The sequence below is a fragment of the Mus caroli genome, chromosome 15 (genome assembly GCF_900094665.2).
Source record: "Mus caroli chromosome 15, CAROLI_EIJ_v1.1, whole genome shotgun sequence".
Taxonomy (NCBI): domain Eukaryota; kingdom Metazoa; phylum Chordata; class Mammalia; order Rodentia; family Muridae; genus Mus; species Mus caroli.
The window spans coordinates 53061822-53088361 of NC_034584.1; the positions used below are offsets into that span (position 1 = coordinate 53061822).

The following is a 26540-nucleotide window of genomic DNA, read 5'->3' on the forward strand; positions in this document are numbered from 1 at the left end:
AAATGTAAAAGCAAAACCCACTTCATTTGCTCATCGTAAAGGACAGATGGAAATACCATAGAGAAACCTGGTATTCTGTGTGCTTATTCAGAAATCGAGTTTCATTCAGCAACTAGGTTATGAACCAGGGGCAAAATGAGGGATGTCTGAAGCACAAACTGGGCTCCAAGTTAGGGAAACGGCAGGAAAAAGAAATGCCTGCTCGCGGTCTGAGCTTTTGTATGTGACAAAATACATGCCCCAAAACTGATCTCTTACCACCCTGAAGGGTACCAGTCTGCGGCATGAAGCACATTCATGAAACTGTAAGCATTACACTGCCACCAGAGCCTTCGTCATCATGTGTTCACGGCTTTGTCGGAGGAAATGAAACCAGACCAGAGTAAGTACTACTGAGCCATTTGCCTTAAAGTGGTGAATGTTACATTATATTAATTCACTTACAATAAAAAGAAAGAGAATGCGGCTGTGTTGCTATTGTTTAATGGGTAAGTTCTCACCTTGAAACGGCGCTGGGACTAGTGACAGAACCCAGGATATCAGGACAGCGATGTGACAGGAAAGCCTAGGTTTCAATGGAGCTGGCAGGAGACCGCTGGACTCTTTAGGGGGAAAGGTCTCACAGAGAAAGGAGCATCAAATGAGAACCCAGAGAGGAGTCTGAGGGTGGAGAGTCTGGAGGGGTGAGGCATGGACTGACGGAGACCCGAACAACCACACTTGAGGGAGGCAAACACAACATCCAGATCCACTCACATCACCGTGCAGGACCTGGATCTGACCACGAATACCATTAACTAGATCGTTATCCCACTTAAAATATGTAAATATTTATTTATGATAACTATAAGCTGTATATTACAAACTGGAAAGATCATAAACATAACAGCAATGTAGCCCACAGAATCGAGGGGGAATTCACAAATGTCCAAGTCAGTCAGGGGCTGGGAGACATAAAACAGGACCTGCCGTGCACACAGAAGCTGGAGAAGAGCCAGGGCAGGCAAGGCAGAATGGGATAATAAAACAAAAAAAAAAACAAAACAAAACAAAAAACAAAGAGAAGCCAGGAGGACACCAATCTCTATAGTCAGAGCAGTTCAAGCTTGACCAGTTATGAAATTCTTTCACATTCGAGACCTTGGTTCTATGGTCACCTTGACAGGTAGGCATGGCCAACCCATAGTCATCTCATGAACAACAAACTTAGGTGTGTCAGAATGGACTCACATCCATGGCCACCTAGTGAGGAAGGAGGAGAGGCCGGGAGCAGTCGCCAACCAGGCTACGTCAGGAAGACGGCTCCATGGCCTCAGTGGTCAAGCATTCTGTCTTAGTTTATGTTTCTATTGCTGTGCAGAAACACTGTGACCAAGGCAACTTATAAAACGAAATATTTAATTAAACTTGCAGTTCAAAGGGTCCATGACAACAGAACAGAGGTGTGGTGTCACCAGCAGCTGAGAGCTCACATCTTGATCCACAGTCATGAGGCAGAGAGAAGGCACTAGGAATGGCTTGAGTCTTTTGAAATCTCAAAGCCCCCCCTCCCAGTGACACACCTTCTCCAACGAAGGCTCCCAATCCTTCCCAAACAGTTCCACCAACAGGGGACCAAGCCTTCAAACACATGAGCCACGGGGGTCATTTAAGCCACCCTGCATTCTTCATCCTCTGTCACCGCTGTCACATCATTCAATGCTTTACGTGTTAGAGCAAGTGGTTGTTATTAGTGTGATGTGGAATTTTGACTCTAGTGGCTTCTCGGGTGCAATATGGCCTAGGCTTGTCAAAATTCTAAAATCATAACTTAGCTATGCACAACTGAAAACCCTGCTTGAAGAGCCAGCAAGGTTGCTCAGCAGGTGAAGACACCTCCCACCAAGTCTGACAATCCGAGTTGGAGCCCCAGGAAGGACCCACTTGATAGAAGGAGTTAAGTGACTCCCTTAATTTGCCCTCTTACCTAAACATGCACCCTAAACATGCATGCTGTAGCATGCCTCCCCACTCCCCAAAACACAAACAAACAAAAAATCAAATGAATAAAATGTGAAAAAAAAAAAAACAAGTCTAGCACAAAGATCCAACCAGCCTGCAACTGCTTTGAAAAAGTCATAGCCTTTCTTCCATTAAAGTGCCTAATAGTAACACTGAAAAGAATCAGTTTAGGGGCTGGAGAGATGGCTCAGTGGTTAAGAGCATTGACTGTTCTTCCAGAAGTCCTAAGTTCAATTCCCAGCAACCACATGGTGGCTCACAACAATCTATAATGGGATCTGATGCTCTCTTCTGCTGTGTCTGAAGACAGCTACAGTGTACTCATAGACATAAAATAAATAATTCTTTTTTTTTTAAAGTCCAGTTTAGTGTTTTTCAGCTCAAGAGACACCTAGCACTGGTTAGAGGCCTTTTCTTACTTATCAACCTGAAGGCAGAATAAGGCACAGGCTAGCTCATCACAAAGAATGAGCTCGCCTGAAGTCACCAGCCTTGAACTCGACGAGAACCCCTGATCTAAAGTCTTAATTAAACGGTTCTGTATGACTGATCCCAAGGATGGAAAGAACAGAGGGCCAAAATACCCCAGGGACCCAAACCCTCCAAACTGTGCAGCTACACAACTGTGTGGCGATGCTGTTTTGAACACCACCCAGCCAGTTTCCTCATCTACAGATTAGGTCAGATTAGATCAGATCAGGTAGTAAGAATCATCCAGGTTCAAGACCTGTGGTAAAGGCTCAAAGCCGAGGCTGGCCAGACTCTTACCATCTGTGATGGCAAAGGCCCCAGGCACCTGTTTCTAGAAGACATCGACTCCCTGATTTCTGCTTTATACAAACTCATTTGGAAAGGCCAAAAGGATGCCCGAGCAATAGGCTTCTACCTGAGCTAGGATGAAACTCCGTCTTCTTCAGTCACTGCCAGGAGTCAGCAGAAGGGCAAAGGCACCTGGGTCACTGTCATCTTCCACACAGACCCCTCCCCCAACTCCATAAACCCACCTGGATCTAGAGTCCAGGAGAGCCACCGGTCCTGGGAGGTCAAGGGTTATATTTACACAGCCCATTACTCCCTCCAGTTCCAGGACAAGGAACTTGGGTTTACACCACATCATCCAAATGAAATGCCGCTCTCCTAATTAGCATCTGCCTTTCCACAGCACAGATGGCGATCACATGACAAAAATCACAGATCAAGGGCTGAGATCCTGGTGCGAGAGCCTGGGCCCTAAGACGATTCTGAGAGGTTGGGGGCTGGGGGTCAGGCTGGAAGCTCAGGCTGGCCACATCCTTTGTCTGCCACCAAGCCCTTCTGGCACAGACTGAGGCAGAACCAGCTGGAGTCGAGTCGGCAGGTCAGTGCCAGGGTCAGTCCTCCTGTCGGAGCACCACAGAGGGAGCGGGATCATCATGACCCCCTCCACCATTTTTTTGTACTAGATCAGGTATCCCTGGCTACCTCTGGGAAACGGCCCCACAGCAGTTCAAAGGACGGTGTTAAGTGCGTTAACGGGGTGTGTGAAGGGTTACTTTTTGCCTCAGCAGACCAGTGGGGTTTGTTCATCTTTTTTTAATAACCTCCCCCTCCCCCTTCCCTTATTTTAAGGGGAGGAAGAAGCACCATTGTACTGAACTGTGAAATGCACTCCAATGCAGGTCTAAACGGAAGTGCCATCCAGTGGCTGGATATTAGTTTCCATGGTAACCTAGGTCCCTAGGCCTTGCCACACACAGCAGGAAGTGCTGCAGATTTCTAGAACCCTGTCTTTTATTAGAATGAAGAGTTCCATGGTGAATGTAAACATTAGGGAACCTCTCTCTTTCTCCCTCTCTGTCTCTCTCTGTCTCTGTCTCTGTCTCTCTCTCTCTCTCTCTCTCTCTCTCTCTCTCTGTGTGATTGTACTAAGTGCAATGCAAACAGAAGAGACATACTATTCTTACTGTTAATAAGCTTATCTCAACTATAACTGAATAAAAGATAAGCAAAAATTGTCTTTCCCCCTCCGAAAAGGCTAAATTAAAACAAAAATTGCTCCCATTAAAAAAAAAAAAAAAGGGTATGGATGAAAGCAGAAAACTGCTTTGTAACACCAGATGACCAAGAATTCCTTATAAACAGTGTGTGTGTGGTGGTAGTGGTGGGGGTTCCTAAGTCACAGTCATGGAAAACCAGAGGGCAGATATCTTTCCACAGCCCTTGTCACTTCCCTCTTGCACACCCTCACCATGAAACCAACCAGGCAAAGCAAACAACTACTTAGTGAGTTGGTACTGACGAGGCAAGAGCTGCCGCAGTCTCCACCTCTTCTTCCGCATTAGCCTGTGGCAAGCGATTTCACTGCTAAGACTCGCTGCTTCCCCTGCAAAGCGCACACTGGGCACTATGAAGGTTTGAAGGGCTGTGGATGTAGCTTAGGTGGTAGAGTCCCTGGGTTCCGTTCCTGGGAGCATATTAATGAGACACCAGAAATCCCAGCACTCAGGACAGAGGGGGATTAAGAGGTTAAGGTCCTCTCCTTGGCTGCATGGTGAGTTTGAGGATAGCCTGGGATCCACATGAGACCCTATTTCTCCAGGAAGGAAGAGATGGGGGATGGGGGGGAGTAATGGAAGCACAGACAGGCTTAAAACGCACAACCTCCAACTAAATTTTACTTCAAACTATCAATAATTTGAACATTTCAATCAAATTTCCCTTAAAAGATCAATAGAGTATGATAAGGCTCTAGGTTCAATTAAAAAAAAAAAAATCATGGGAGGCTGGGTAAGATGGCTCAGAGTTTAAAAGTGCTTGTGGCTCTTGAAGAGGACTTGGGTTCCACTCCTAGCGCCCACACAGTGGTTCACAAGCATCTATCTCTAACTCCAGTTCCAGGGGTCCCAAGGACCTCTTCTGACCTCCACAGGTACCTAGCATGCATGTGGGCCACATTATTTTGCTAAGAAATATTTTTTAAATTTTTTTTTAAAAAAATGATGGGCTGGTGAGTTGGCTCAGTGGGTGACAAAGCTCGCTGCCCAGCCTGACCGCCTGCAGTTTGTTCCCTGGGGCCCATGTGGTATGAAGGAGAACGCCAGTGAATGCCCACTGAACTCCAGTTGTGCACCATAGCATGCTCCTCCACAGCACACAAATAAACCACACACCCACAAATTAAACGGGATAAAAGACTTTGAGTTGTCAAGTCTTTTTTGGGGGTGTGTGGGGGGGTTGTTTTGAGCTGGACCTTTAGAGGATAGGACAAGGAAGCCATATATTATGGGAGAAAAGACTCAACTAGAAAGATGGCGGCACAACATCAAGACGCTTCAAGTTCGACTTTATCTCCTAAGTTGTTATTTTTATCCGAGATGGGCAGGGTCCAAACCGAATCAAGCTGATGTCTCTGGGACTAATGACTTTTCCAAGAAAGCACTACCGTACAGAAAATACCACACCTCATCTGCATGAACTACAGCAAGTACATTCTTCCACGAGCATTAGCCAGTGTTTCAACAGGCAGTGGCTATAAAGGCCCTTAAGTGGGGTGGTTCCGAGGAAAAGCTTGTTAGAGAGCTGGAATGGAAAGGATGAGACAGAAGGCAGGCAGTGGTCTCTGTTCAGAGCCAATCTCCTAGAAGCTCAGGGCCCTGTAAGCTGGAAGGACACCAGTTGATAAACTATTTCATTATGTAAACTGCCTAACACAGATAGCCATGCTGCACAGACTGGAGTCGGTCATCCAGAAAGCCACGCATCGTTTCCAAATGCAGACCTTCCTTCTTCCTCTCCACTGCAGCAGAGACCAATGTCCTTAAGTCACCAACCCTACAATGACCAAAGTCACATCCTAACAGGTGTCACCTGGATAAACACTCCCAGGGAGTCAGCAGACAGCACTGAACGGCAAATGCTTCTTTCTCATGGTTAGTGCTAATGCTGTCCACAAGGAGACCAGAACACAAGCCTGGTTGCCAGCCATCATATGCTTTGGTAAGATGAGAGTAAGATTTCAGGTGATAGACAGAATAAGAGACCACTGCTCTCTCAAGCGCTATTCCAGGAAGACAGGGTTCAAAGCCAAACACTAACCAGGCTGACACTGGTTAACCACAATGAACATTGTGTCTCTGGCATCTGTTACTTCCCAACCAAGGATCGATAATAAAGGGCCACGTGTGGAACAAGACCAGGTGCTGCTGTCAGCCACCTACTTAGGATGGGGAAAAGTTCAGAGGGGGAGGGTAAAGGGGCTGCCACCAGACTGCCAGACATGCACTGTTAACTGCTTTCCAGAATATACACATTCACCTTCCGGAATAATCAAATAATTAACCACCTCCGAACTCATCAACCACAAATGGCTGTACAAAAATTTAAGATTCATTTATATATATATATATATATATATATATATACATATATATATATAAAAGCATAATAAACTTATTTTGATCTTTTAAATCTTTGTGTATAATGTGATTTCTAAAAATGTCAAAAGTCAAATATCATCTCCTACTGTCCAAATTCAACGCCAATTCTGGATTTCATAGAATGTAAGGAGCAGAAAAAAGAAAAACTTAACACACTGTGCTGATGAGTCAAAATGGCTCCAGGAATCATGGGAAATCATCAACTCCAGGAAGACAATAGGAAAGTGCACCTGTGGGGATGACAGGGAGCCTGGCACCATGGCAGACTCTGCAGTCTCTGCTCTAAAGAGTTTGGACAGCAAGGCTTAGGATCTGGGGAATTTATCTTGAATCTGTGTTTACTTATTAATGGTCACAGGTTTTTAGCTATTATATAAATAGCAACAACCTGTATAAGATTTTCACACATACTTTATACAGAGGCATAGCTCACACTTTATGTAAACTGCATGTATAGCAATACTTACTATAAAACATATATGTACATGCACACATATATACACACACACACACACACGAAATAAGGATGGTGTGAGGGTCAGACAAAGGTTCATGAAGCCCAAGTCGTGTTCAACACACGCTATCAACACAGGAAAGACTGGCTGGGGATGGAAGCTGGCCACCCTAGAAGAGGTCTGAGTTTTAGACAGGACTCTTGAGTGTTAAGTCCGAACTCTCAGTTCTTCCTTCATCTGACAACCAATGCATTCAAAGGATTAGAGCTAGAAAGTCCAATCGACAAAAGGGTGTTTGTTTGCTATGATGGAGCACTGAAGTTAGTCTTCATGTCCCTGTGACTCAGCGGTAGTTAGGATTGGCCAATACATACAGATGTGATGGCGTGCCTACTTCTCATCCAGGTAGCAAAGGTGACTGCAGGGCATTTTTACAGAACTCGGTATCACGGATGCACACTGCCAGCCTCCGTATTCTAGATCCGTCATCTTTCAGAAACCACCATCCTCTGGGTCACAGAAATCCTCCTGTGCCTGGACCAGATGGCAGGCCGAGGCTCACCTGCTAAGAAGCCGGCCTCCCTTACGCATCTGGAAGCAGCTGGGCCACTTCTTCCCTAAACAGCACTCTCAGCACTGTACATCTGTCCCCGGTCACAGGGACAGGAATGCTTAGAGCCGGAAGAATTTGGGGTTGCTGATTTTTCTTCTCCAAGCTTAGGCGAGACCCCCATCTAAACACAATATCCGTTTGTCTCATATACAATCTATACATGGTCTCAAGGTAACTTTATTTTTAATCATCTTGAACACGAAAGGAATTTTTGTAATGTGAAATTTCCTACTGTGGTATCGTATTCACTCAAAAAGGCTTGAGGGCATTTTGGATTTCAGATTCACAAAGCAGTGAGAGATGCTTAGCCTGTATTTTAACAAAATGAAACAGAATCCTTCAACACAACAATGGACGTATGGGTAACGTTAAAATGGGTAATGTTAAAAGTGGGGAAAGCCAGGCACACACCTTTAATCCCAGCACTCAGGAGGCAGAAGCAGATGAATCTGAGTTTGAGAGAGATTCGAACTGCCTGGTCTACAGAGTGAATTCCAGGACAACTGGGTCTACACTGAGAAACCCTGTCTCCAAAGCGGGGAGGGGTGCAGAGTCAGGTATGGTGGTGTGTGCCTGTAATCCCAGCATTTAGGAAGCAGAAGCAAGAAGTTCTCCATAGTTCTTAGATAGCTGAGGTTAGACCATTGTTTCATAAAGTCAGAGAGCTAGAGAGATGACCAGAAAGACAGAGAGTTGGGGTACAGTGTTTACATGATTCTCTCTCCCTAGTCCCCCCACTGCCCACATATGCTTGCCCACATCTAACCCACTGAATGGCTGGGAAGCAAAGGCTAGAACTGACCTTAGCATCTGACAGCCCAAGCCACACGGTAACCTCTGAATATATCTACTAAGATGGCATCCATTAGGTGGCTCCTGACACATACCAGAAAACTAAAGGAGCCATCCCCTGCAGGCACAGGCACCTTCACAACCTCGACTGCGTGATGGGAGCCGTGAGCTCACAAGGCTGTTTAAAACTCACTTCATTTTTGTATCACATTTATTTGTTGGTTTGTTGGTTGCTTTAAGGGCGGGGTGCAGGCATGGGCTTAAGTATCGAAGCCAGTGAACAGCCCGTGGCCAGAAGTTCTCTCCTTTTACCACGTGAATTACAGGAACTGAACTCAGGATGTCAGTCTTAGTAGTTAGCACCGTTACCCACTGAGCCTTCTTGCCAGCCTTCACTAAAAAAGTTTAAGTTAAAAATTCAATTATGCATCTAGACATGGTGGTACATGTCTTCAATCCCAGCACTCAGGAGGCAGAGGCAGGCTGAGCTCTGTGAGTTTAAGGCCATCCTGGAGTTCCAGGACAGTCAGGGCTATACAGAGGGACCCTGTCTTGAAAGCAAAAGACAGAAAAAAAAATTAGTTCTCAGACATGTTGCCTACCATATTCAGTGACTACCATATTGAATATATTCATTCGTTCTCTCTCTCTCTCTCTCTCTCTCTCTCTCTCTCTCTCTCTCTCTCTCTCNCNCNCACACACACACACACACACACACACAGAGTATTCCTACCATCAAAGAAATTCTCCTGCACAGACAAGCCTGCCTAGACTAAGAGGCCAGTATCCCTATGTCAGCTACTATAGTGACATCATGGACCCATCAAGTCCTAGCACAGGGGACTTCAATTTAAAATAAGAGCAAACAAACAACACAAAAAGAACATGAGAGAGAAAAATATAAATAAATAACACAAACCTGTTTTGACTTTGCCCAGCTTGTTTCCTCTTTCACTAAATATTGAGTGAAAATTCTTATTTTTTTTTTTATAGCTTTGTTCTTCCGCCTTATACCCACATGTGTAACTCAAGTGAACCATAACTGAGTGGTCAAGTTTAAGACAGCAAAACCAAACTCCATAGTGTCTTCCAAAGCATCTTAACCTAGTGTTCCTACACACACACACACCCACCAACACACACACACACACCGACACACACCCATCAACACACACACCGACACACACCCACCGACACACACACACACACCCTCCTCATCCCTTCCATTAGAGACCTGAGCACTAAGCCAGCCCATCCTTCTGTGAGCAAACTGTGCAGTGCACTGACGTCATAAATATTTCTGCAAATCAACGACCGTTCCCTAGACACCTACGATGTGCAAGAAATAGACACATGAAGACTGCAAGAAAAATGTGCTAGCCGTGAGTCTGTTGACTGGCTAAGTTTGCCTCCTAAGGAGAAATTAGCATTGAACCTGTTTCTCAAATACTCCAGAGTTCTCCCCTGTGCCTGAAAATAACCAATGAAGAAATGGCCTAAGGCCAGCTTCCCACAGTGGCCACAGGTTTAGCTACAGGTTAGCTGAAGGCAGTTTTAAACCTTTTGTGTTTTATGAATGAATATGAACACATTCCTTTAATAGTATCTCAAGAATTTTTTTTAATATTCAGTGCTGAGCCTGCAAAAGGGACTTTTTTATTTTTTAACTTTTTCCCCCTCCAGTTTGAAGCTAAAGTACTTTGTACACAGTCATCACGTGGCTCTAATTACAAACAAGAAAGTTCTAGAGTGGACTGCTACAGTCATCCAGAAGTTAAAGGCTACTAGAATCTCAATCAAACAATCTGGTTAAAGTAAAACTCTGGGGTAAACAAGAGCAGCCTGGCTGGAGCTCGGAAGTTTCCTAGCACCATCTGGCAGCAAAGGAAGAGTCCCTCCCTTCCCCCAACCAGCCAAGTGCAGGTGGCCACCTCCCCTGGACCATGACCTCCTCATGGGGGCAGGGGACTTCCTGCTACAGTGAAATATGAAGACACACTGGAACCCTAAGAGAGGGGTCACCAACATTCAAATTCTGAACTCTCAAGTGCACTCTGTCCAGATGTCCAACCCAGCAGGCTCCCATGCCCAAGACTCCAGCATCTTTGTCAGGACCCACCAAGGCCCTTGAGTGGAGGGGGTGGGGGAGCTGTTGTGTAGAGTCACTCATTTGTACAACAGTCAGTGTCAGAAGCTCATAAATGATCGTTTAAGACTCAGGGCTCCCCATAAAGGTGGACAACACAGGTGGTGGTCGGCTGGAGCTTTCACGGTCTGTGGGGACAACGGTGACTGGAAGGCAACAACAGCAGCATGTGCCCTTGAGGCCATGGGACTCAAACAACTCAGGAAGATCCTGAGCACATACAGAGGGCCCCGTGAAGGCTGGGAGATGCACAAGCAGAGGGACCAGATGTCCTAATGCTCTAGGGAGCTTCTCTGTGGGTGGAGACGCCATGGGTGGGTTATGGGCAGACGGCATAAATGAACCACACCAGGAAACAAAGTCTCCTAGGAAGCTTTTAAACAGATTCCGGAGTCCCACCGGATTGTCCACCACAGCCCTCAAGACTGAACCTGAACACACACATCTTCAGGGACAACGGTTCATGCCCAGAAAGTGCAGATGCGTGACATTTAACAAACACAACCTAAAGGTGTGCACCGTCCACTGAGGTTCAGACACCTTCTAAAGCAGCAAGGTCGCGTGACGGAACCTAAGCCAGACAGATCTCCTCACCGGCCTTGGAGGCCTAAGTCACTGGTGAAAGCACACATCCCCACAGGCACTTGGTCCCAGCTCCACCTGCCCCACCACACACAACTCCAACTGCAGGGCGAGTCCCACAACTCAATCCTGCCCAAATGCCCATCTCCAAATGCACCCAGGTTTCTTGCTCCCGCCCTCCATCTTCATCTGATTAACGCCGTTTCCTCTCTTTTGTTCTCTCTGGAATAAAAGCAGAAGTGCTGAAGACAAATTAGGAAAGGGAATTTACCCCACCCAACCTCATCTGTAGCGGATTTAACAAGACTTACACGCAGTGTTTAATACCATGGAAAATGAGTGAAAGAAGGAAGGTTTGCTGGTCTTATCTCGGGAACACACACACACACACACACACACACACACACACCAGTTCTTTTTACAGTGAGGAAATTAAAACTTGGGGTTACACAGTTAAACAGCCAAAAGTCAAACCCAGACATCCCAGCTCCCTACCAGGGTTTTTTTTTTTTTGCATGAACTGGGGTTTTTAATGCCGTTGGGATGAAGTCACTTTAAACGCAAATATAAGCACATGCTAAGGCCAGAGCTCCTTACATAAGGGATCCTAACTTACTGGTTCCCGTCCAGGTTAGGGGAGGGGCTCCAGTTCACTGGCCACGTGACCTGCATCAGTGTCCGCACACGACCTGTTTGAGTCTGACCCTTGAGATTTTCATCACATGGTGCTTTAAGAGCAAGACTCTGGGCCCTCTTACCCAGCTCTACCCATTACCCAATCAACCATGATCCAAAACATTGAATGTAAAATTATAGAAATAAACAATTCCTAAGTCTCAAGTAGTTTTTATTGTCGTATTGTAACTGATCTCACGATTAGATGTTGTTAATCTCATTGTGCCTGATTTATACAATAAACCTTATCGTGTGTGTGTGTGTGTGTGTGTGTGTGTGTGTGTGTGTATGTATGTATGTGAGAAAGTATACACTCCAGGCATCCAATGTGGGTCATGGGAAGGATCACCAATAACAAAGAAGAGACAACTCTAAAACACTCAGAACAGAGTCCAGCTCACAGGACGCAGTCAAAGGACGTTAGCAATCATGATTTTCACTATTAAAGCCATGCTCACTTTTAGACATGCTCTAGTTTGCCTAGAGCCCATTTCTTTCCTCCTGAAAACCTTGAGATCCTTTGAGTGGTCCTGGCACATCATCATCTGCACATTCCCAGGATGGGTTTTCAAAGATGTAAACATATTTACAGTGGCACGCAAAAACATGCAAAAACAATTTACAGTGGCACGCAAAAACATGCAAAACCAAGTCACTCAGCACTGTGCTCTTAAAGGCCCTTGCTGACCTAAGCAAACAATGTTGTGAGGAGCAGTCCTGAGAGGCTGCACACAGTGGGCGGGCGCCTGGATCAGACAGCACTCCCAAGTGTGCAGATGCTCTCCCCAGCCCAATTACTGAGAAGCGTTCTATTTGCTCCCCTTACTTCTTTTTCCTCGGTCTGTAAGTAACTGACCCTGACAAACACATACTCCTGAAACAGCCACAAAAATCAAAGACAGTTAATACCTACCATCTAATTTTTTTGTGGCCAGTGAATCTGAAGAAAGAGAGCATGTTTAGATTTTACATAAATAAGATGTTAATTCCAGAGTATAAACTAGACACACAGAATTGTGCCTATTGCCAATAAACTCAAATTCCATCATTTCATGATACACATTGTATATGTATATATTATATATATAATCAATATATATATGAGAATAGTCAAGTTATATGATTTTATTTAGAAAAACAGTATCAAAATAGAGTCCAGATTTCAATATTGTAAACAAGGTAAGCATATTAGGAAAAGATTGATTTTTATCCACATAGTAACTACTTGTGGAAGATTTTCATAAATTTTGTTCATAACTCATGCTAAAACACCTCGTGAGAATAACAACAAACCTTTCAGAGCTCTTTCCTTTGAGAAATAACACAAAAATGTGAATATTCTGAAACCAGAAACCTAGTTAAAATTGAGGAGAGGAGAGGAGAGGAGAGGAGAGGAGAGGAGAGGAGAGGAGAAGACAAAAAGCAACGCTGACAGAGATGCAGAGAGAGGAACTCTTCCCTGTATATGTAGAAACATAAATTAGTACAGTCACTTGGAGGACCACAGAGGTTCCTCAAATATTAAAAATAGAGCTAGCATATGATCTAGCAAGGCCCCCTGAGTAATATTTAAAGGGAAGGAAATTGCATGTGGAAGACACATCTGTAGCTATTTATAGCAGTACAGTTCTCAACGGTCAAGAAATGGACACTGTCAGCCAATACGGGGGAAATATGGTACGGATATTCAATGGTCCTGAACTCAGGGCTGGAGAGATGGCTCAGCAGTTAAGAGCACTGATTGCTCTTCCAGAGGTCCCAAGTTCAATTCCCAGAAACCACATGGTGGCTCACAACCATCTATCATGGGATCTGATGCCCTTTTCTGGTAGGTCTGAAGACAGCTACAGTGTACTCATATACATAAAATAAATAAATAAATCTTAAGGGAGGGAGGGAGGGAGGGAGGGAGAAATTGGACATAGAATGGTGGTTACGGGAGGGGGGGCTGAGGAGAACAGCAAGGAAGGCTGATGGGGAAAGGCAAATGGTACTAAGACAGTTAGACAGAGATGTGACACTCTGCTGTGCTACCTCATAGTAAGGTCACAGTAGATGGCATAGATTGTATCTCAAAAAACTAAAGAAGACAAAGGAGGAAGAGAAAGACAGGGGTTGGGGGAGAAGAGGGTGGAGGGGAAGGGAGGGCAGAGGAAAACAGGAAGGGAGGGGAGCAGTGGTAACTCTCTTTTACCAACTTCTAACTAGAGAGATGCTTAAGCACTACATCTAAATAAAGTCTCTGAGCAAAAGAGGCAGCCTGGGAGATACTCTTTCAGCACAGTAAACGGCTCTGAGCGCCCCTGAAGCTCACACGTGAACAGCCTTCTACACACTCATCCTGCCCGTGGTGACACACAGACCACTAAGCTAGGTCACTCGTCTGGAGAGCCAGCACTGCCGCCCAACCATGAGGACCTACCTGTGTTTGGATCCCAGCATCCATACAAACCAGAGTGTGGTGTCAGGCACCTCTAAGGCTAGAACTGGGACACAGGCAAAGACAGGCGGACCCTAGAGAGTCACCAGCCAGAAAGACAGGCTGAAATGATGAGATCTAGGCTCAGTGTGGGAGGAAGACACCTGACATTGACCTCTGACCTTCATATGAGGCACAGCCACAGGCATACCGGCCGGTATACATAAATATGTACATACATACTAAGCACATACAAAAATAAGATGAGACACACACACACACACACACACACACACACACACACACACCAGACATTTATAGATGTACAAGCATTGCCCGCACCACAGCCTGTAATGGCAAATACCTAGGGAAGATACAAATCCAGCCACAGAATAATAATTAGAACTTGCTCTATCCAGGCACTGGAAGTCCATTTGTCTACTAGACACAGCGAGGCACATCTACAGGCGCCGGCGAGGAATGGTATCGGTACCGTAGTGTGGAGCAGAAGCCAAGGGGCTTCAACATTTCCCAGGGGTGGCCATCTGAGGAAGCTTATGCAGAATCACATACACACTGAGGGTGACAAAAATGATTACAAAGGACACTAAACCTAATCTCTAAGAGGGGCAAGGCTAAATGCAGTTTATAGATTTTTTTTTGTAAAGAGTACAATTTTTTTTTAACTAAATTGTTGGAATAAGGAGTACTTCCAAGTTTCTCATATCATCACCATGGAAACAGCTCCTATCGGCCATATATTCTTTAAGGCATACGGGTTCCCACATCCAATCAAAGAAAGCAACCACACTTTGGATTCTAAACAAACTGTACTGCAAAAACAACCTGAAACCAAATGTTAAAGATACATCACACAGGAGTCTGTTCACAGTGACACACAGGCCGACAGCCGCAGACATCCCCACCTCCCCAGCCCCCAAGCCTGGCTCTGACCCATTACCTCCACTGAGAGCCTCTTCCTGCTTCTCTTCCAACAGTTGCCGTTTCACCTCCCCTGGAAGCATGAGAATTTCCAGGCCCTCCATTCCCCCCCCAAACCCCCCAAGAGGCACTCTGGGAGTAGCCTCTTCAAAACCTCAGGTTCTTCCCACAGGAAATTATGGACAATCGGGGTCACCCTTCCTGCTGCTCCTTTAGGACCCACCCAGTAATTTAACAGGAAAATCTAAAAACATGCTCTGAATTCTAGATCCTTGAGAATGTAATCCCACGCTGGGCAGGAGGCTCTCAGTGGTCATCCCAGCACCCAGGAGGCAGAAGCAGGAAGACCGGAAGTTCAAGGCCATCCTCAGATGCCTTCAAAGGCACTCAGTCTTGGCTACTTAAGACTGTCTCAAAAAAGAGAAGGCTCAGCAGGTAATTTCGGCTGCTGCCAAAGATGGGACCCACTCGTTAGAAACAAGAGAACCAACTCCTGCAAGCTGGCTTCTGGCCTCCACACACACCACGGCACTTGCACAAAGTAAATAACACATGTATGACTAACAGTTCCAGACACGGCTGAGGGGGGAAGGAGAGACACCACACGGATGGATAGTCAGTCACATTTTCACAACAGCAAACATCGGTTTGCATGTTAAGTTCCTTTAGAATCCAAGTTCCCCAAGGTTCTACAACAGGTACATCTAAGTTAAGTCATTTTAAAGGCATTTCAAAATTACATGGGTTAGTTAGTACCTTCACCACACAGACAAACCAGGTTAAGAAAGTCTGATGCTTGACGCCACGGTCGTATTTCCATGGGAATGTTTTGGGATGCGGGTGGCGTCTCAGAAAGGAGGAGAAATGGTACTTCCCCTGGGAAAATGTCCCTGATTCCCTGGCGCCGGGTTAATTGCTCGCTTTCCCATATTCCCCTGGTGCTGTGAGCTTCAGCTATTACCTTACCACACATACTATTTCTGCACAGGCACTCTTTATTTACACATCTCAGTCTCCCTACTCAAACGGTGTGCCTTTTGGGGACAGAGGGGAGGCATACTGGCTCTTGTGGTCCCGTGACAGTCCTGCAACAAGAGGAGCTGGAGTCTCGATCTATGAATATTTAATAAGTGCCCACCGTCGGTTGTGATGGACCACTGGGGGTACTGGGAAGGAGTCTCAGCTTTGCCCTAAACACTCAAAGTTAGAGCAGGTTCACAGCTATGCAGGTAACGAGGGAGCCCAGCATGACTAGACAAGGAGCAGGCAGAGTGGCTGTATGGGACTGAGAGGAAGTGGGCCTATATGTATCCACTTTCTCCTGGCACCTCTCACATGTCACGAATATCCCTGGGATTCTCTGAAACCATGAAATCTTTTCAAAAGATTTCACCTTCTGGTTACTGCTTTCATAAACATATTTTAAATATCAATTAGGCTCTGTCTTATGGGGTATCATCAGGGACTCTGTCTCTTGTTCACAGGGTCTGCAGCCGAAGACTAGGGACAGAGAGACAGTTACAGCTCTCAAGATACTGTGCCTATCTTAAAAGGATTCCTTGTTTGATGAGAACCCAGGACAGTAGCCACATCATCATCTCCAGGACTTCCCGTTCCGGGAGGTTCTCTCCATGGGAGAGCCTAAGGCAACCTGCTGGAGGGGTCACAGCAAGACAAAGGTGCAGCTCAAGGCTCTATACTGAGCGTATCCCTCTAGTTACACCCACAGCAAGCTGCCTCATGAAGGAACAGTGACTCCCCTCCTTTCTTGTCTAGTCTTCACACACACTTCACTATCTGGGGAACTAGTTGCAACTTCTAATGTGTGCAACCCCACGGAGTTAAAAATATATGAAAACTGTGAGTCAGCCAGGCTCTGATAACTCGAGCCGTATCTTCTCGGGAAGCCGCCCGGGGGGAGAGAGAGAGCCCACGTGCTGGATCCAGTCAGTGCTGGAAGGCAGCCTCCCATCTGCTCACCACGTGTGTTGGTGGCCATGTCAGCCACTTTCTGAAAGGCGTCCAAGAAGGCAGCTGCTGCTACTACTGTTGTCCTGAAATGCAAACAGATAACAAAAGCGTGAGGAATGTCTCCCTGGCAAATTCATCTCAGCTCTTGGGCTAAAGCCTCCGCTACGCAGCAAGCAGAACCCTCCAGAGACGAGAGGTAGCGGGAGATAGCGTTCTCTCCCTAGCACTCAACCCCAAAGGAGGCCTGACTGTGGAAGCTACCAAGCGAAACTTTAAGCAAAGAAATAAAAGGGAGGGGTTTCTATCCCAAAGAAGAAAGTATCGTTCAAGTATAGACAGCACAGGTGACATCAGCTTGAGAGTAGGAAAGTAATTTATGTGCACGTGAACTGGCAGGGAACCAAATCTTGGAGAGCAGAAAGATCAACATTTCACTGCCAAAAAAGAAAAAGGAAAACTGAGGTCACAAGTCAAAAGACATTTTAGAGATCACTGGTTCATACCAGAGTGACTGATGACCTGCCACTGTGACTCAAGGCCCAGCTCAACCCACTGCAAACACAGGGTGCTAGCTAGGTACAGCCTTGCTCCCTAATTCTTCAACCATACAAGACTAAAACCCTGGGTTTTGCTTTGTTCAGACACAGGATGCTCTCTCAGAGGCATCTTCTCAAGTCCTAAAAGCAACACTGGGGAGAACTAAGGCTAGTTCCTGCCTTGGCAATCTTCCTTCATCCTTAGCCATGCCCGTAAGCACAACCAGCTGGATGCACTGGGCACTCGATGACCGACAACATCACGAACTGAGGAATGACCAGTATCCCATCCATGACAAACCAACGAAAGTCCCCTACCAGGCAAGGACTTCAAACCAAATTCGAAGACTGCTGCAGTCTTCCAGTGTTTATGACATGTCTCCAGTCTCTACTGAACCTTCCTCCTACGAAGGTAAAGTCACTACAAGAAGAATAAAGCCTCGAGACTAGAGTTCGGAATATAGAGAAAGAAATGGTCTGTCTTAAACACGGCAACAGTGTCTGTGGAACAAGAGGTTTCTAGGAGGTCCTTTCAGCCAAATTTCAAAATCAGGTCTGAGAGTTTCTAACAGATCAAGAATATATTCTGCTCAATTTTAAACAATAGTCCCTCCCTCTCCTCTCTCTTCCTCCCTCCCCCCTCCCCCCTCTCTCTCTCACACACACACACACATGTGCACACATTTCACGCATATTTTTTTAAAGTGTTGACATCAACTGCAAACATTGAAAAAGTTATCTCTATCAAACATCCTGAGACTTATAAATAGCTCATTCTGACTTATGATGAATATCTGACAAGCTGGCTTGATTTATTTACTCTCACTCAACTCAATGCCAATCAACCCTATTTTATGGGCCAGCTGTGGACAAGCCTTGCCCATTACAGTCACTGGAGTAGACTTCTACAGCCAATTAAGACACTGGTCAATTTTGAGGACTTAGGAGCTCTTCATGACTGTCACACTGCACTTTCTGGCAGCACAAAGGACATCTTGGCCCTTTACTTGAGCACACAGTAAATAGGGAACCACCAAGAGCTAGTGGGATGATTCGGCTTAAACACTCCAAGATAGACAGATGTGCTGCGTCTGCGGTGGTAACCGCAGCCTTTCTCCAGGACACAACATTAAACCCTCAGTTTGATAAAATGATAAAGAAATGTGCCCTGATCTCAGAAGACCTAGATGGAGGGAGGGGGAGCAGGTACTTTAAAGTCTACCTTGACTTTTACTTTCTATGTTCAAGGCTGGCAGTGAGCTCAGCAATTCAGGTCCCACGACTCTCGCCAGCTAAAGGCCAGGAGAACAATCTTTCTCCAGGCCCACACTGAAAGCCCATCACACAATCAGAGGCTGGACAAGAAAAGGAAGCAGAAAGGTAAATGCTTTAGTTCAGGGGGAGACTTGCTTCCTACCAGAGGGATGCTAACCTACGTGTGATAGGCACAGCAGATGAGAAATGGCCAGCAGACCAGGGTAGCCCCATGACCGAAGGCTGGTGAGCCCTTCAGAAGACCCAGACATAACCCAATAAGCTCAGAAATCGAGGAGACTGTCAAGGACCCGGTAACTGGAGAAGGTTCATAGCCAGGGTCCAATGTCTACTTGGGGGTCATATAAAAGGCTGCAAATACCACCCTTCCATAGCTAAAGCTAAAGGAACCCCATGTGCTCTTGCCCAGTTCTTCTGTGCTACATGAGGAAGCCATGTACCTCCTATGCTGGGCCACGTACCTCTAGGCAAGAGCTCTGAGCAGCAACCTCTGGTACGCCCTGGCACGGGCTCAGAAACGACAAGTCACCCTCCCTTGTCTGCCTGTCACCCAGGTGGCTCTTTTTCCAAGAACACCCCTACTCCCCACTCCACTGCTCTGCCCTCTCATCCGACTCAACACCAGCCAGCCACTCCCCCAAATTTCGCCATCGAGGATTATCCAGATAGTCGTTCTCGGGTGTCCCATGCTTCCCGGGGTAGCCACCAAACGCAGCCGTATCTCTTCCCACACTGACTTCATAAAGGGTGGGGCTGCAGCATGTGATCATCTCATCCATCACAGCACGTGGTGATGGGACAGGCACACTAGGCCATATGGGCTCATCTATCTCCGTGGCATCTAGTAAACCTAGGATTGCGCAGCCCAGCCTACCGCTGCTGAGACCCACTCCATGTAAATGGAACCGAATACCAGTCTACACTGGGGTTCTAAACTCTCTATGTGGAAAGACAATACAGGTAGATGAGAACAAACTTGGATTCTGGAACCGGACCTCTCGTGTTTACATCAGTTTCTGTCACTAATGGCTTCTCTATGAACAGGCTGTTATCTGTGCCTCAGCTTCCTGATCAGGAAAATGCCTGTACTTAACCTTGTAGGGCTGATATGCCTGGCACCCAGTGGGCGCCGTACAAACATTGCCCATTACTACTCTATAGAATCAACTTTGAGAATTCCTACGGTGGGAGGCAGAGCAGACTTGAGTCTGGGTTCACACGAGACTGGGGTGTGAGGGTGGGGCGGGAGACTATGAATTACGGCTCTATGTGCCTGCTTCTTCGCGCTTCTCTGTCTGTGACACTTCTAAATTTAAGCCAGACGTGTGTGCCGATCCACCTCCCTCTGTCTTGCCTAAGGATGTCGCCTTCTCCTGTAGAATACAAACGTCTACTCACCGCAGCTGGGACTGTAGCTTTCCGGCTTTGTTTACGAAGTCTTCCCAAACTGGATAGCTCCCCTAGGACAGAACAAAAGCCAGCAATCAGTCACAGTGTGATGAGCCAAGCACCCAATTCCAACCATGTAACGAACAATCTGCAGATGTGATCCGCCTCTGTAGGGTTCTGGGGTATACACACTAGAGACAGGCAATAGCCCTGAAACCGTTTCTGATGCGCCTGTCCCTATAATCTTGCAAATAAACTCAGAAACCAACAGGAACTAGCTTCACAAAGCCAAACACCTACACCTTGGAGTCAGCATTTTGTATGTACATGATGGGTCCAAATTTAAAAATATAGAACCTGCCCGGCAGTGGTGGTACACTTCTTTTATCCTAGCACTTGGGAGGCAGACACAGGCAGATCTGTCTCTGTGAGTTTGAAACCAGTCTCATCTTCAGATTTCAAACCAGCCAGGGCTAAACAGAGAAACCCTGTCTTGGGAGAAACAAAACAAAACCAACCAAATCCCAGGATATACAAGGCTCTCTCCTTGGTCACCTGTGCATACAACATGGCTCCATCTATTCTATCTATTCTCCTCTTTGTCACACAGAGCACAAGGAGGGAGCCAGATGACTGAAACCCCTCCTTAGGACAGGTTCCTATCGAGTAGTAGTATCAGCCTATCAGAATCCCAAGGCTCGAAAATAACCTAAATATAGCCACTCAGCTGATGTTTAACCCCGGCATCTGTGTACACTGTGACAACAGGTGGTTCCCCAGCACACTCCAGCAAGGGACGCATCCCACGCCTGGGCCACCAAAGGCAAGCCGTCTGTCCGTGGTGTTCACAGGGTTCTAGGTCTAGCCTTCTAGAAGCGCTCAGAATCAGCACCAATAATCTTTCCTCTGTGCTGAACCCTGAAGTCCAATCGCGCGTCTCCAAGGGACCCCACCGCATAGTCCTTCCGTATCCTAGAGCACAGCGGGTCTCCTCCTGCTGAGTATAGCACTGACACACATATGGGTAGGTTCTGATCTGAGCAGGGCAAACCAGCGTGAAGCCTGCCACCTCCCTCTCAGCACACATTACATATTTACTGAGATGAGGCAGCGTCCACCAAGATGTGACTCTAAACACACCGAGTAGAGGTAAAACATGGGTGGGGATATGCTATTTGTCACTGAACCATTCATTCACGACCGGGGTGGGGGGTCATAGTCCCAGAAGAGGATACAAACGGTAGGCATCTTGACAAGGTAAAAATAGTATTATACCACCTCTTGTTTTTGTAGCTAAGAGGAGAACGGGGCAGGGGGGAGCATTAAATTAACCACTGTATCTTTTGTTACAGGTGTCAAGTCCCAATTGTCTAAAAGTGCAGTCGAGCGCGTCCGTGCCGTCACCTCCTCATGGCCACGGTGGACCGGTTCCTCCTAACCTCGTTGCTGTCTCTCTGCCTCGGCCCTGTCAGCACTCTGGCTGTGTGGATCTCTGCTGTGGTGCTGCCTCGTGCCTCACAGGATAGTGAGCAGCCAGCATCTCTGGCCTCTGCCTACCACCGAGATGCCAGAGGTCACCAAGTCCTTCTTATGACCAATGAGATTATCTCTAGACACTGCCAGATGTCCTGCGGAGGCCTGGTTAAGAACCACTGTCTTAAGATACACCTGAAAACCTACTTCTCTGGTCAAAGAAAAGAGCCTGGCTGCTTGTTCCGAGTTACTTCTTCAGTCAGTTCTTTCCAATACTTAAAAGGAAACGATTTTTATTTTGAAACTTATATGCATAAGAGAAAACACCTTGTTAAAAATTACCTGTGTATATATTTCTCTAGCCATCCATTCTGTCTGAAATGTACATAGGGGTTACATGGAAAGCTGTCTTATTATTAAAATGGGTTGCTGCTGGGAGCGAAGATTTGGACCAATATATTGGGTTTTTTTCCTTTGTACTTTCCTCTACAGAATGTTGTTTTGTTGTGTTTTTATAAGGGTCATGTATCACTTTAATGAAAACAATAAAGTCATTACATTAAAAAAATTTAAGACCAAATTAGAGGTCCTGGCAACGGTTACACCATGAATTTCCGAGGAGGCCTAGCCTTGCAGTCTGTTTTGCATATGCTGCCGCTCTGCAATGGTGCATCTGGGACGCGCTTGGTCTCTTCTCTGCCATTTGCTCCCACGGAAAGCTGAGCTGCACCAGGGCTCTTGGTAGAGGCCCTTTGGCAACTACATCTGAGTCATGACAACCAGTATCTAGACACCATTCTTGACCCATGGCCCTTCTGCTGTGTTTGAGCCCTGGGGGGTATTCTCAATCCACCCTTGTCATGGTAGTGCACAATTATAATTTCAGCGCCTGGAGTTAAAGGCCAGCCTTGGTTACTTAGCAAGTTCAAGACTAGACGGAACTACAAAAGATGATGTCTCAAAAACACAAAACAAAAAAAGCAAAGGCCAAGGGAAGTGGAGAAATAGCAAGCAAGCAGGACCACCTGAGTGAGACCCCTCAGAATGCACATAAAAATTCAGGGTGTAGTGGTATGTGCTTGGAATACCAGCACTGAAGAGGCAGACACTGGCAGATCCCTGGGGCTTGTTGGCCAGCCAGTCTTGTCTAACCAGTGAGTGCCCAACCAATGGGAGATCCTGTCTGCAACAAAGCAGACAGCATTCCTGAGGACGATACCTTAGGATGTCCTCTGGCCCACCTACACCTATACATATGCACACACACACAAAACACACATGTACACACACAGGTATACACTCACACTCAAGCAAGCAAGAGAGGGGAAGGAGAGGGAGAGAACGAGAGAGTGACAGATTAGATAGACAGACAGACAGACTGGCTGACCAGTCTATCTTGAGGGTGCTCCAGCCTCCACTGCAGTCTCATCAGGACACCATAAAGATCTATTTTGACCCCCTCTGTATTCACTATTTCTCTTTCAAACCTGAAGAGGAATACTCTGCCCCGTAATGAGAGTTCCTGGGAACTCAGAGACCTCTGTAAGGTCGCTAGGGATCTGTCCAGTCAGATAGATGTACCTTCCAGGCGCACTGAAGATAGAGACTCATTACTGTCTGTCTAGCCAGACCCTCTTTCTCATTCACAAGAAGCTCCTGGAGAAAAGTGAGGCCACCGAGACACGTGCCAGCCCTCTTCTAGCTGGAGGTGCCACTGTCATCTATCGTATAAAGCCTTTCCCACCCAAGCATCTAGTTGGGCCAGGCCAACGGGATGTGTTGAATCAGGCCACGTATGGTTGGTTTTGCCTATAATCCCAGTACCTGGAAAAACGGTTAAGGAGTACTAAGCCTGCTGTGGCCACACTGCCTTCGAGGTCACCCTAAGCTACATTACTCTGTGACACCATGCGGGATTAGCGAGAGGCATGAGCCCATCACCTAAGCTCTAGGCAGAGCCAGGCCAGTCATTTACTAGGAGAAATCACTGGTCCCTTGGGGCCCATTTCCCTAAAATGATAATAATTAAAACAACTCAGTCGCACCACTGCCTTTGGTTAAGATGGGGTGTAGGACAATTCCACCACCCTTAGGAGTAGCACCACTTATTATCACTGAAAGACCGTGGGAGAGGAATCGAGAAGAGAATCCTGGGAACTGCCTGGATAGAATCTTTATTACTTCTCCCATTTGCTGCGAGACATTAGAGTCATTGGATGTCCATGTGGAGACACCATTAATTCCTAGGTTGATCTGGGGAACACATGAGGTCACAGCAGTGCTGAGGAGACGATGTCTGCACTCCTGGCGAACACAGGCATCAACCCAAGTGTCGATCAACTGTTGGTGGGTCACAGACGAGGAGCAGCTGCACCATGGACCACTGTTCACCCTGTCACTGCGACAGCCCAGATGAAGCTACAGAATGTAGCTTTAGAGGAAACACAGAAAGACAAACCCCACATGCCCTTACCGGTAGGTGTGGAACCTAAAACATTTGGTCCAGTGGTGGGAGGAACGGGATGTGGGTGGGGCCGGTCAAAGATATTTCATTATAATTAGATAGGAGGGAAAATAGCGCTGCAAGGCAGTTAAGGGGCTGCCAGGGGCAGTAGGGGGGTGGGGAGACAGGGATTTATGGCTAAGAGGGAGTTTCTTTTCTCTCTTGGGTGATGAAAGTGCTCAAAAACAGTGTGGCAACTCTAAGAACATACTACAAGCCAACGGCCGATCTGCTTTCAATGGGCACATTCTAAGATTCGTGAGTGGTATCTCAGAAAAGCTGTACAAATAAATAAATAAGGTCACAGCCAAAGGGACTCGATTCGGTGACTGGCACACAGACAGGGACCTGTTTGTGGAAATGGATACTGTCATTCGCAGACTCTGATAAAGGCCCCCCGCCTCCCCGCATCCTCCATCCCATGCTCACTAGAAGTCACACTGCAAACCAGCTAGCAGTGCAGGCTGGGATTCCTCATTCCCGGTCCCAGTTGCAGAACCAGCCAAGGTAGGAGGCAAAAGGTGGCTCAATGCATTAACCTTATTTGGGAGAGCAGACCAAGGCGGCTCCAGTGTCTACAGTGTCAGCAGGTTTGTCTGCTTATCCTAAACAGAGAATGAGGTTCTTACCCCAAACCGAGATCAGTGTGCCTGGGAACTGCAATAGCTCAAACCACTTAAACACCTCATCTGGGGTGGAAATCCAGCTTAGGAGTACACCCAGCGTGTGTGATGCCCTAGGTTCAATTCCGGGGGGGGGGGGGTGATCTGCACCTACCTGGAACCTCACGTCAATTGTTCCCAAATTAGAAAAGAAAAGAAAGGGGGGAAGGAGTGTCCCCTTTCTCATCAAGAGATAGGGCACACAGCCTCCCACCCACAACCGCCCACCCAGCCAGGAGAAGGCTGGCAGAAGCAGTTCTCTCCTGGCTCCTGATCTAATGCTATGCGAGGATCTATCAGAGTGTCAAACCCACCCACTTTAGGCAATCTGTAATTTAATGGAGTCTTTACAAAAAGCTTCTAAGAATATAAAACAGAAACTTGATTATTAGAAGATGAAAAAAAAAAGGTGTAAATGTTATTCAAACTTGGAAACAAAGTGATAGCAGGCTGTACCATTTTTTTTTTTAATGTTTTTTTCCGGGAAATAGTTTCTACCCACCTAAAAAGAGTCTTACTACAAAAGCCAAAGGCTTGGAGGATGTGTGCAGGGAAACGGGTGTACGGGTACAAAGATTGAAAGGCGATTTTTTAAAAGCCCTGGGGATGGGGGAGGGGGGTTTACTACTGGGAGATTTGACTAAGGAAGCAGGCAGGCTTCGGAAGACCCTGGATGCACTCAGAATCTTTGCAAAGCAATGCCACCCCAGGCCTGCACCAGGCAGTGGCAGGAAGATGAACCTGGGTTTCAAGTGTTTTCGCAGGTGTCCTGAGCACAGTGGAACCCCCCCCCCAGGAATGTCTCCCAGAGCTGTGGGAAGGACACACCCACGCCCACTCACCCTGGCGCTCATCAGAGAAACACATGTAGGTTTCAGAACTTGACAGACACACCACAACCAAAGAAAGAAAACAAGACTCCACCCAGCACCCAAAGTCACAGGCAAAATCAGACCCTCCTTCCCAGGAGCCCCTGGAGGCCTTCGGAAATGGGGAAGGAGCTTTTAGAAGCCTTGAACACTGAACTCAGATTACACCAGCGTTAGAGAAGGAGGAAGCTCCCTGCTTAAGAAAAGAAGAAAATCAACATTTATTCATCAAAACACACCGGACAGGAGAGACAGTGTCTTTCCTGGGCACATGACTTCATGCAGGCACCTTTTGGGGTTCCCACCATGCTCTACAAACACCACCCAAAGGCTGTCCTCTCTCCAAAACTCCAGGGCGGACTGTGGAGCTCAAGAATCTTACAAACTTCACTCACTGCCCCCCGACACAAACGGTGCTTCTTCCAGAACATTCTCCGTCATACCTCCTCATCACCCACCCTTCTGGATTAGCTGTGTCCATTCCCTCGGCTTAGTACATCGTGTGAATCATCTCTGAGCCACAAGCCAGGGTCTCTCTTCTAAACTACTAGGCAAGGACTTTGTGGACACAGCGGGCAGGGGACAAAGAACCCAGGGGATACTGACTGAGATGCTACAATTTTGCTGAATAGGAGCAAAACCGGCCAGGGTGGACAAGGTCGCTGAGGCAACGTCCGGAGCTGAAACACAAACAGGACAGCAGAGGGAGCCAGGGTGACCCTCGTTCAGATAACGGTGACATCAATTCCAAGCTGGCCAGGTGATCTGCAAACCTGGCTCATGGGTCACATACCTGGGGCAGCCTGTGCCCTTTGGGAAAGG

The 26540-nt window shown here is 46.8% G+C and overlaps 1 protein-coding gene across 10 annotated transcripts in view; it reads right to left on the reverse strand.

Moving 5' to 3' along the window:
• The window catches only part of Mtss1 (MTSS I-BAR domain containing 1), a 138664-nt gene that overhangs the window by 94842 nt on the left and 17282 nt on the right, over positions 1 to 26540 (reverse strand). For all 10 annotated transcript variants that reach the window (XM_029469535.1, XM_021182752.2, XM_021182751.2 and 7 more), the window contains exons 2-3: positions 20221 to 20282; positions 17021 to 17094 (exon numbers count right to left, since the gene is read on the reverse strand). In XM_029469535.1, the coding sequence (XP_029325395.1) occupies positions 17021 to 17094; positions 20221 to 20282 (136 nt within the window). The remainder of the gene's footprint in view (positions 1 to 17020; positions 17095 to 20220; positions 20283 to 26540) is intronic.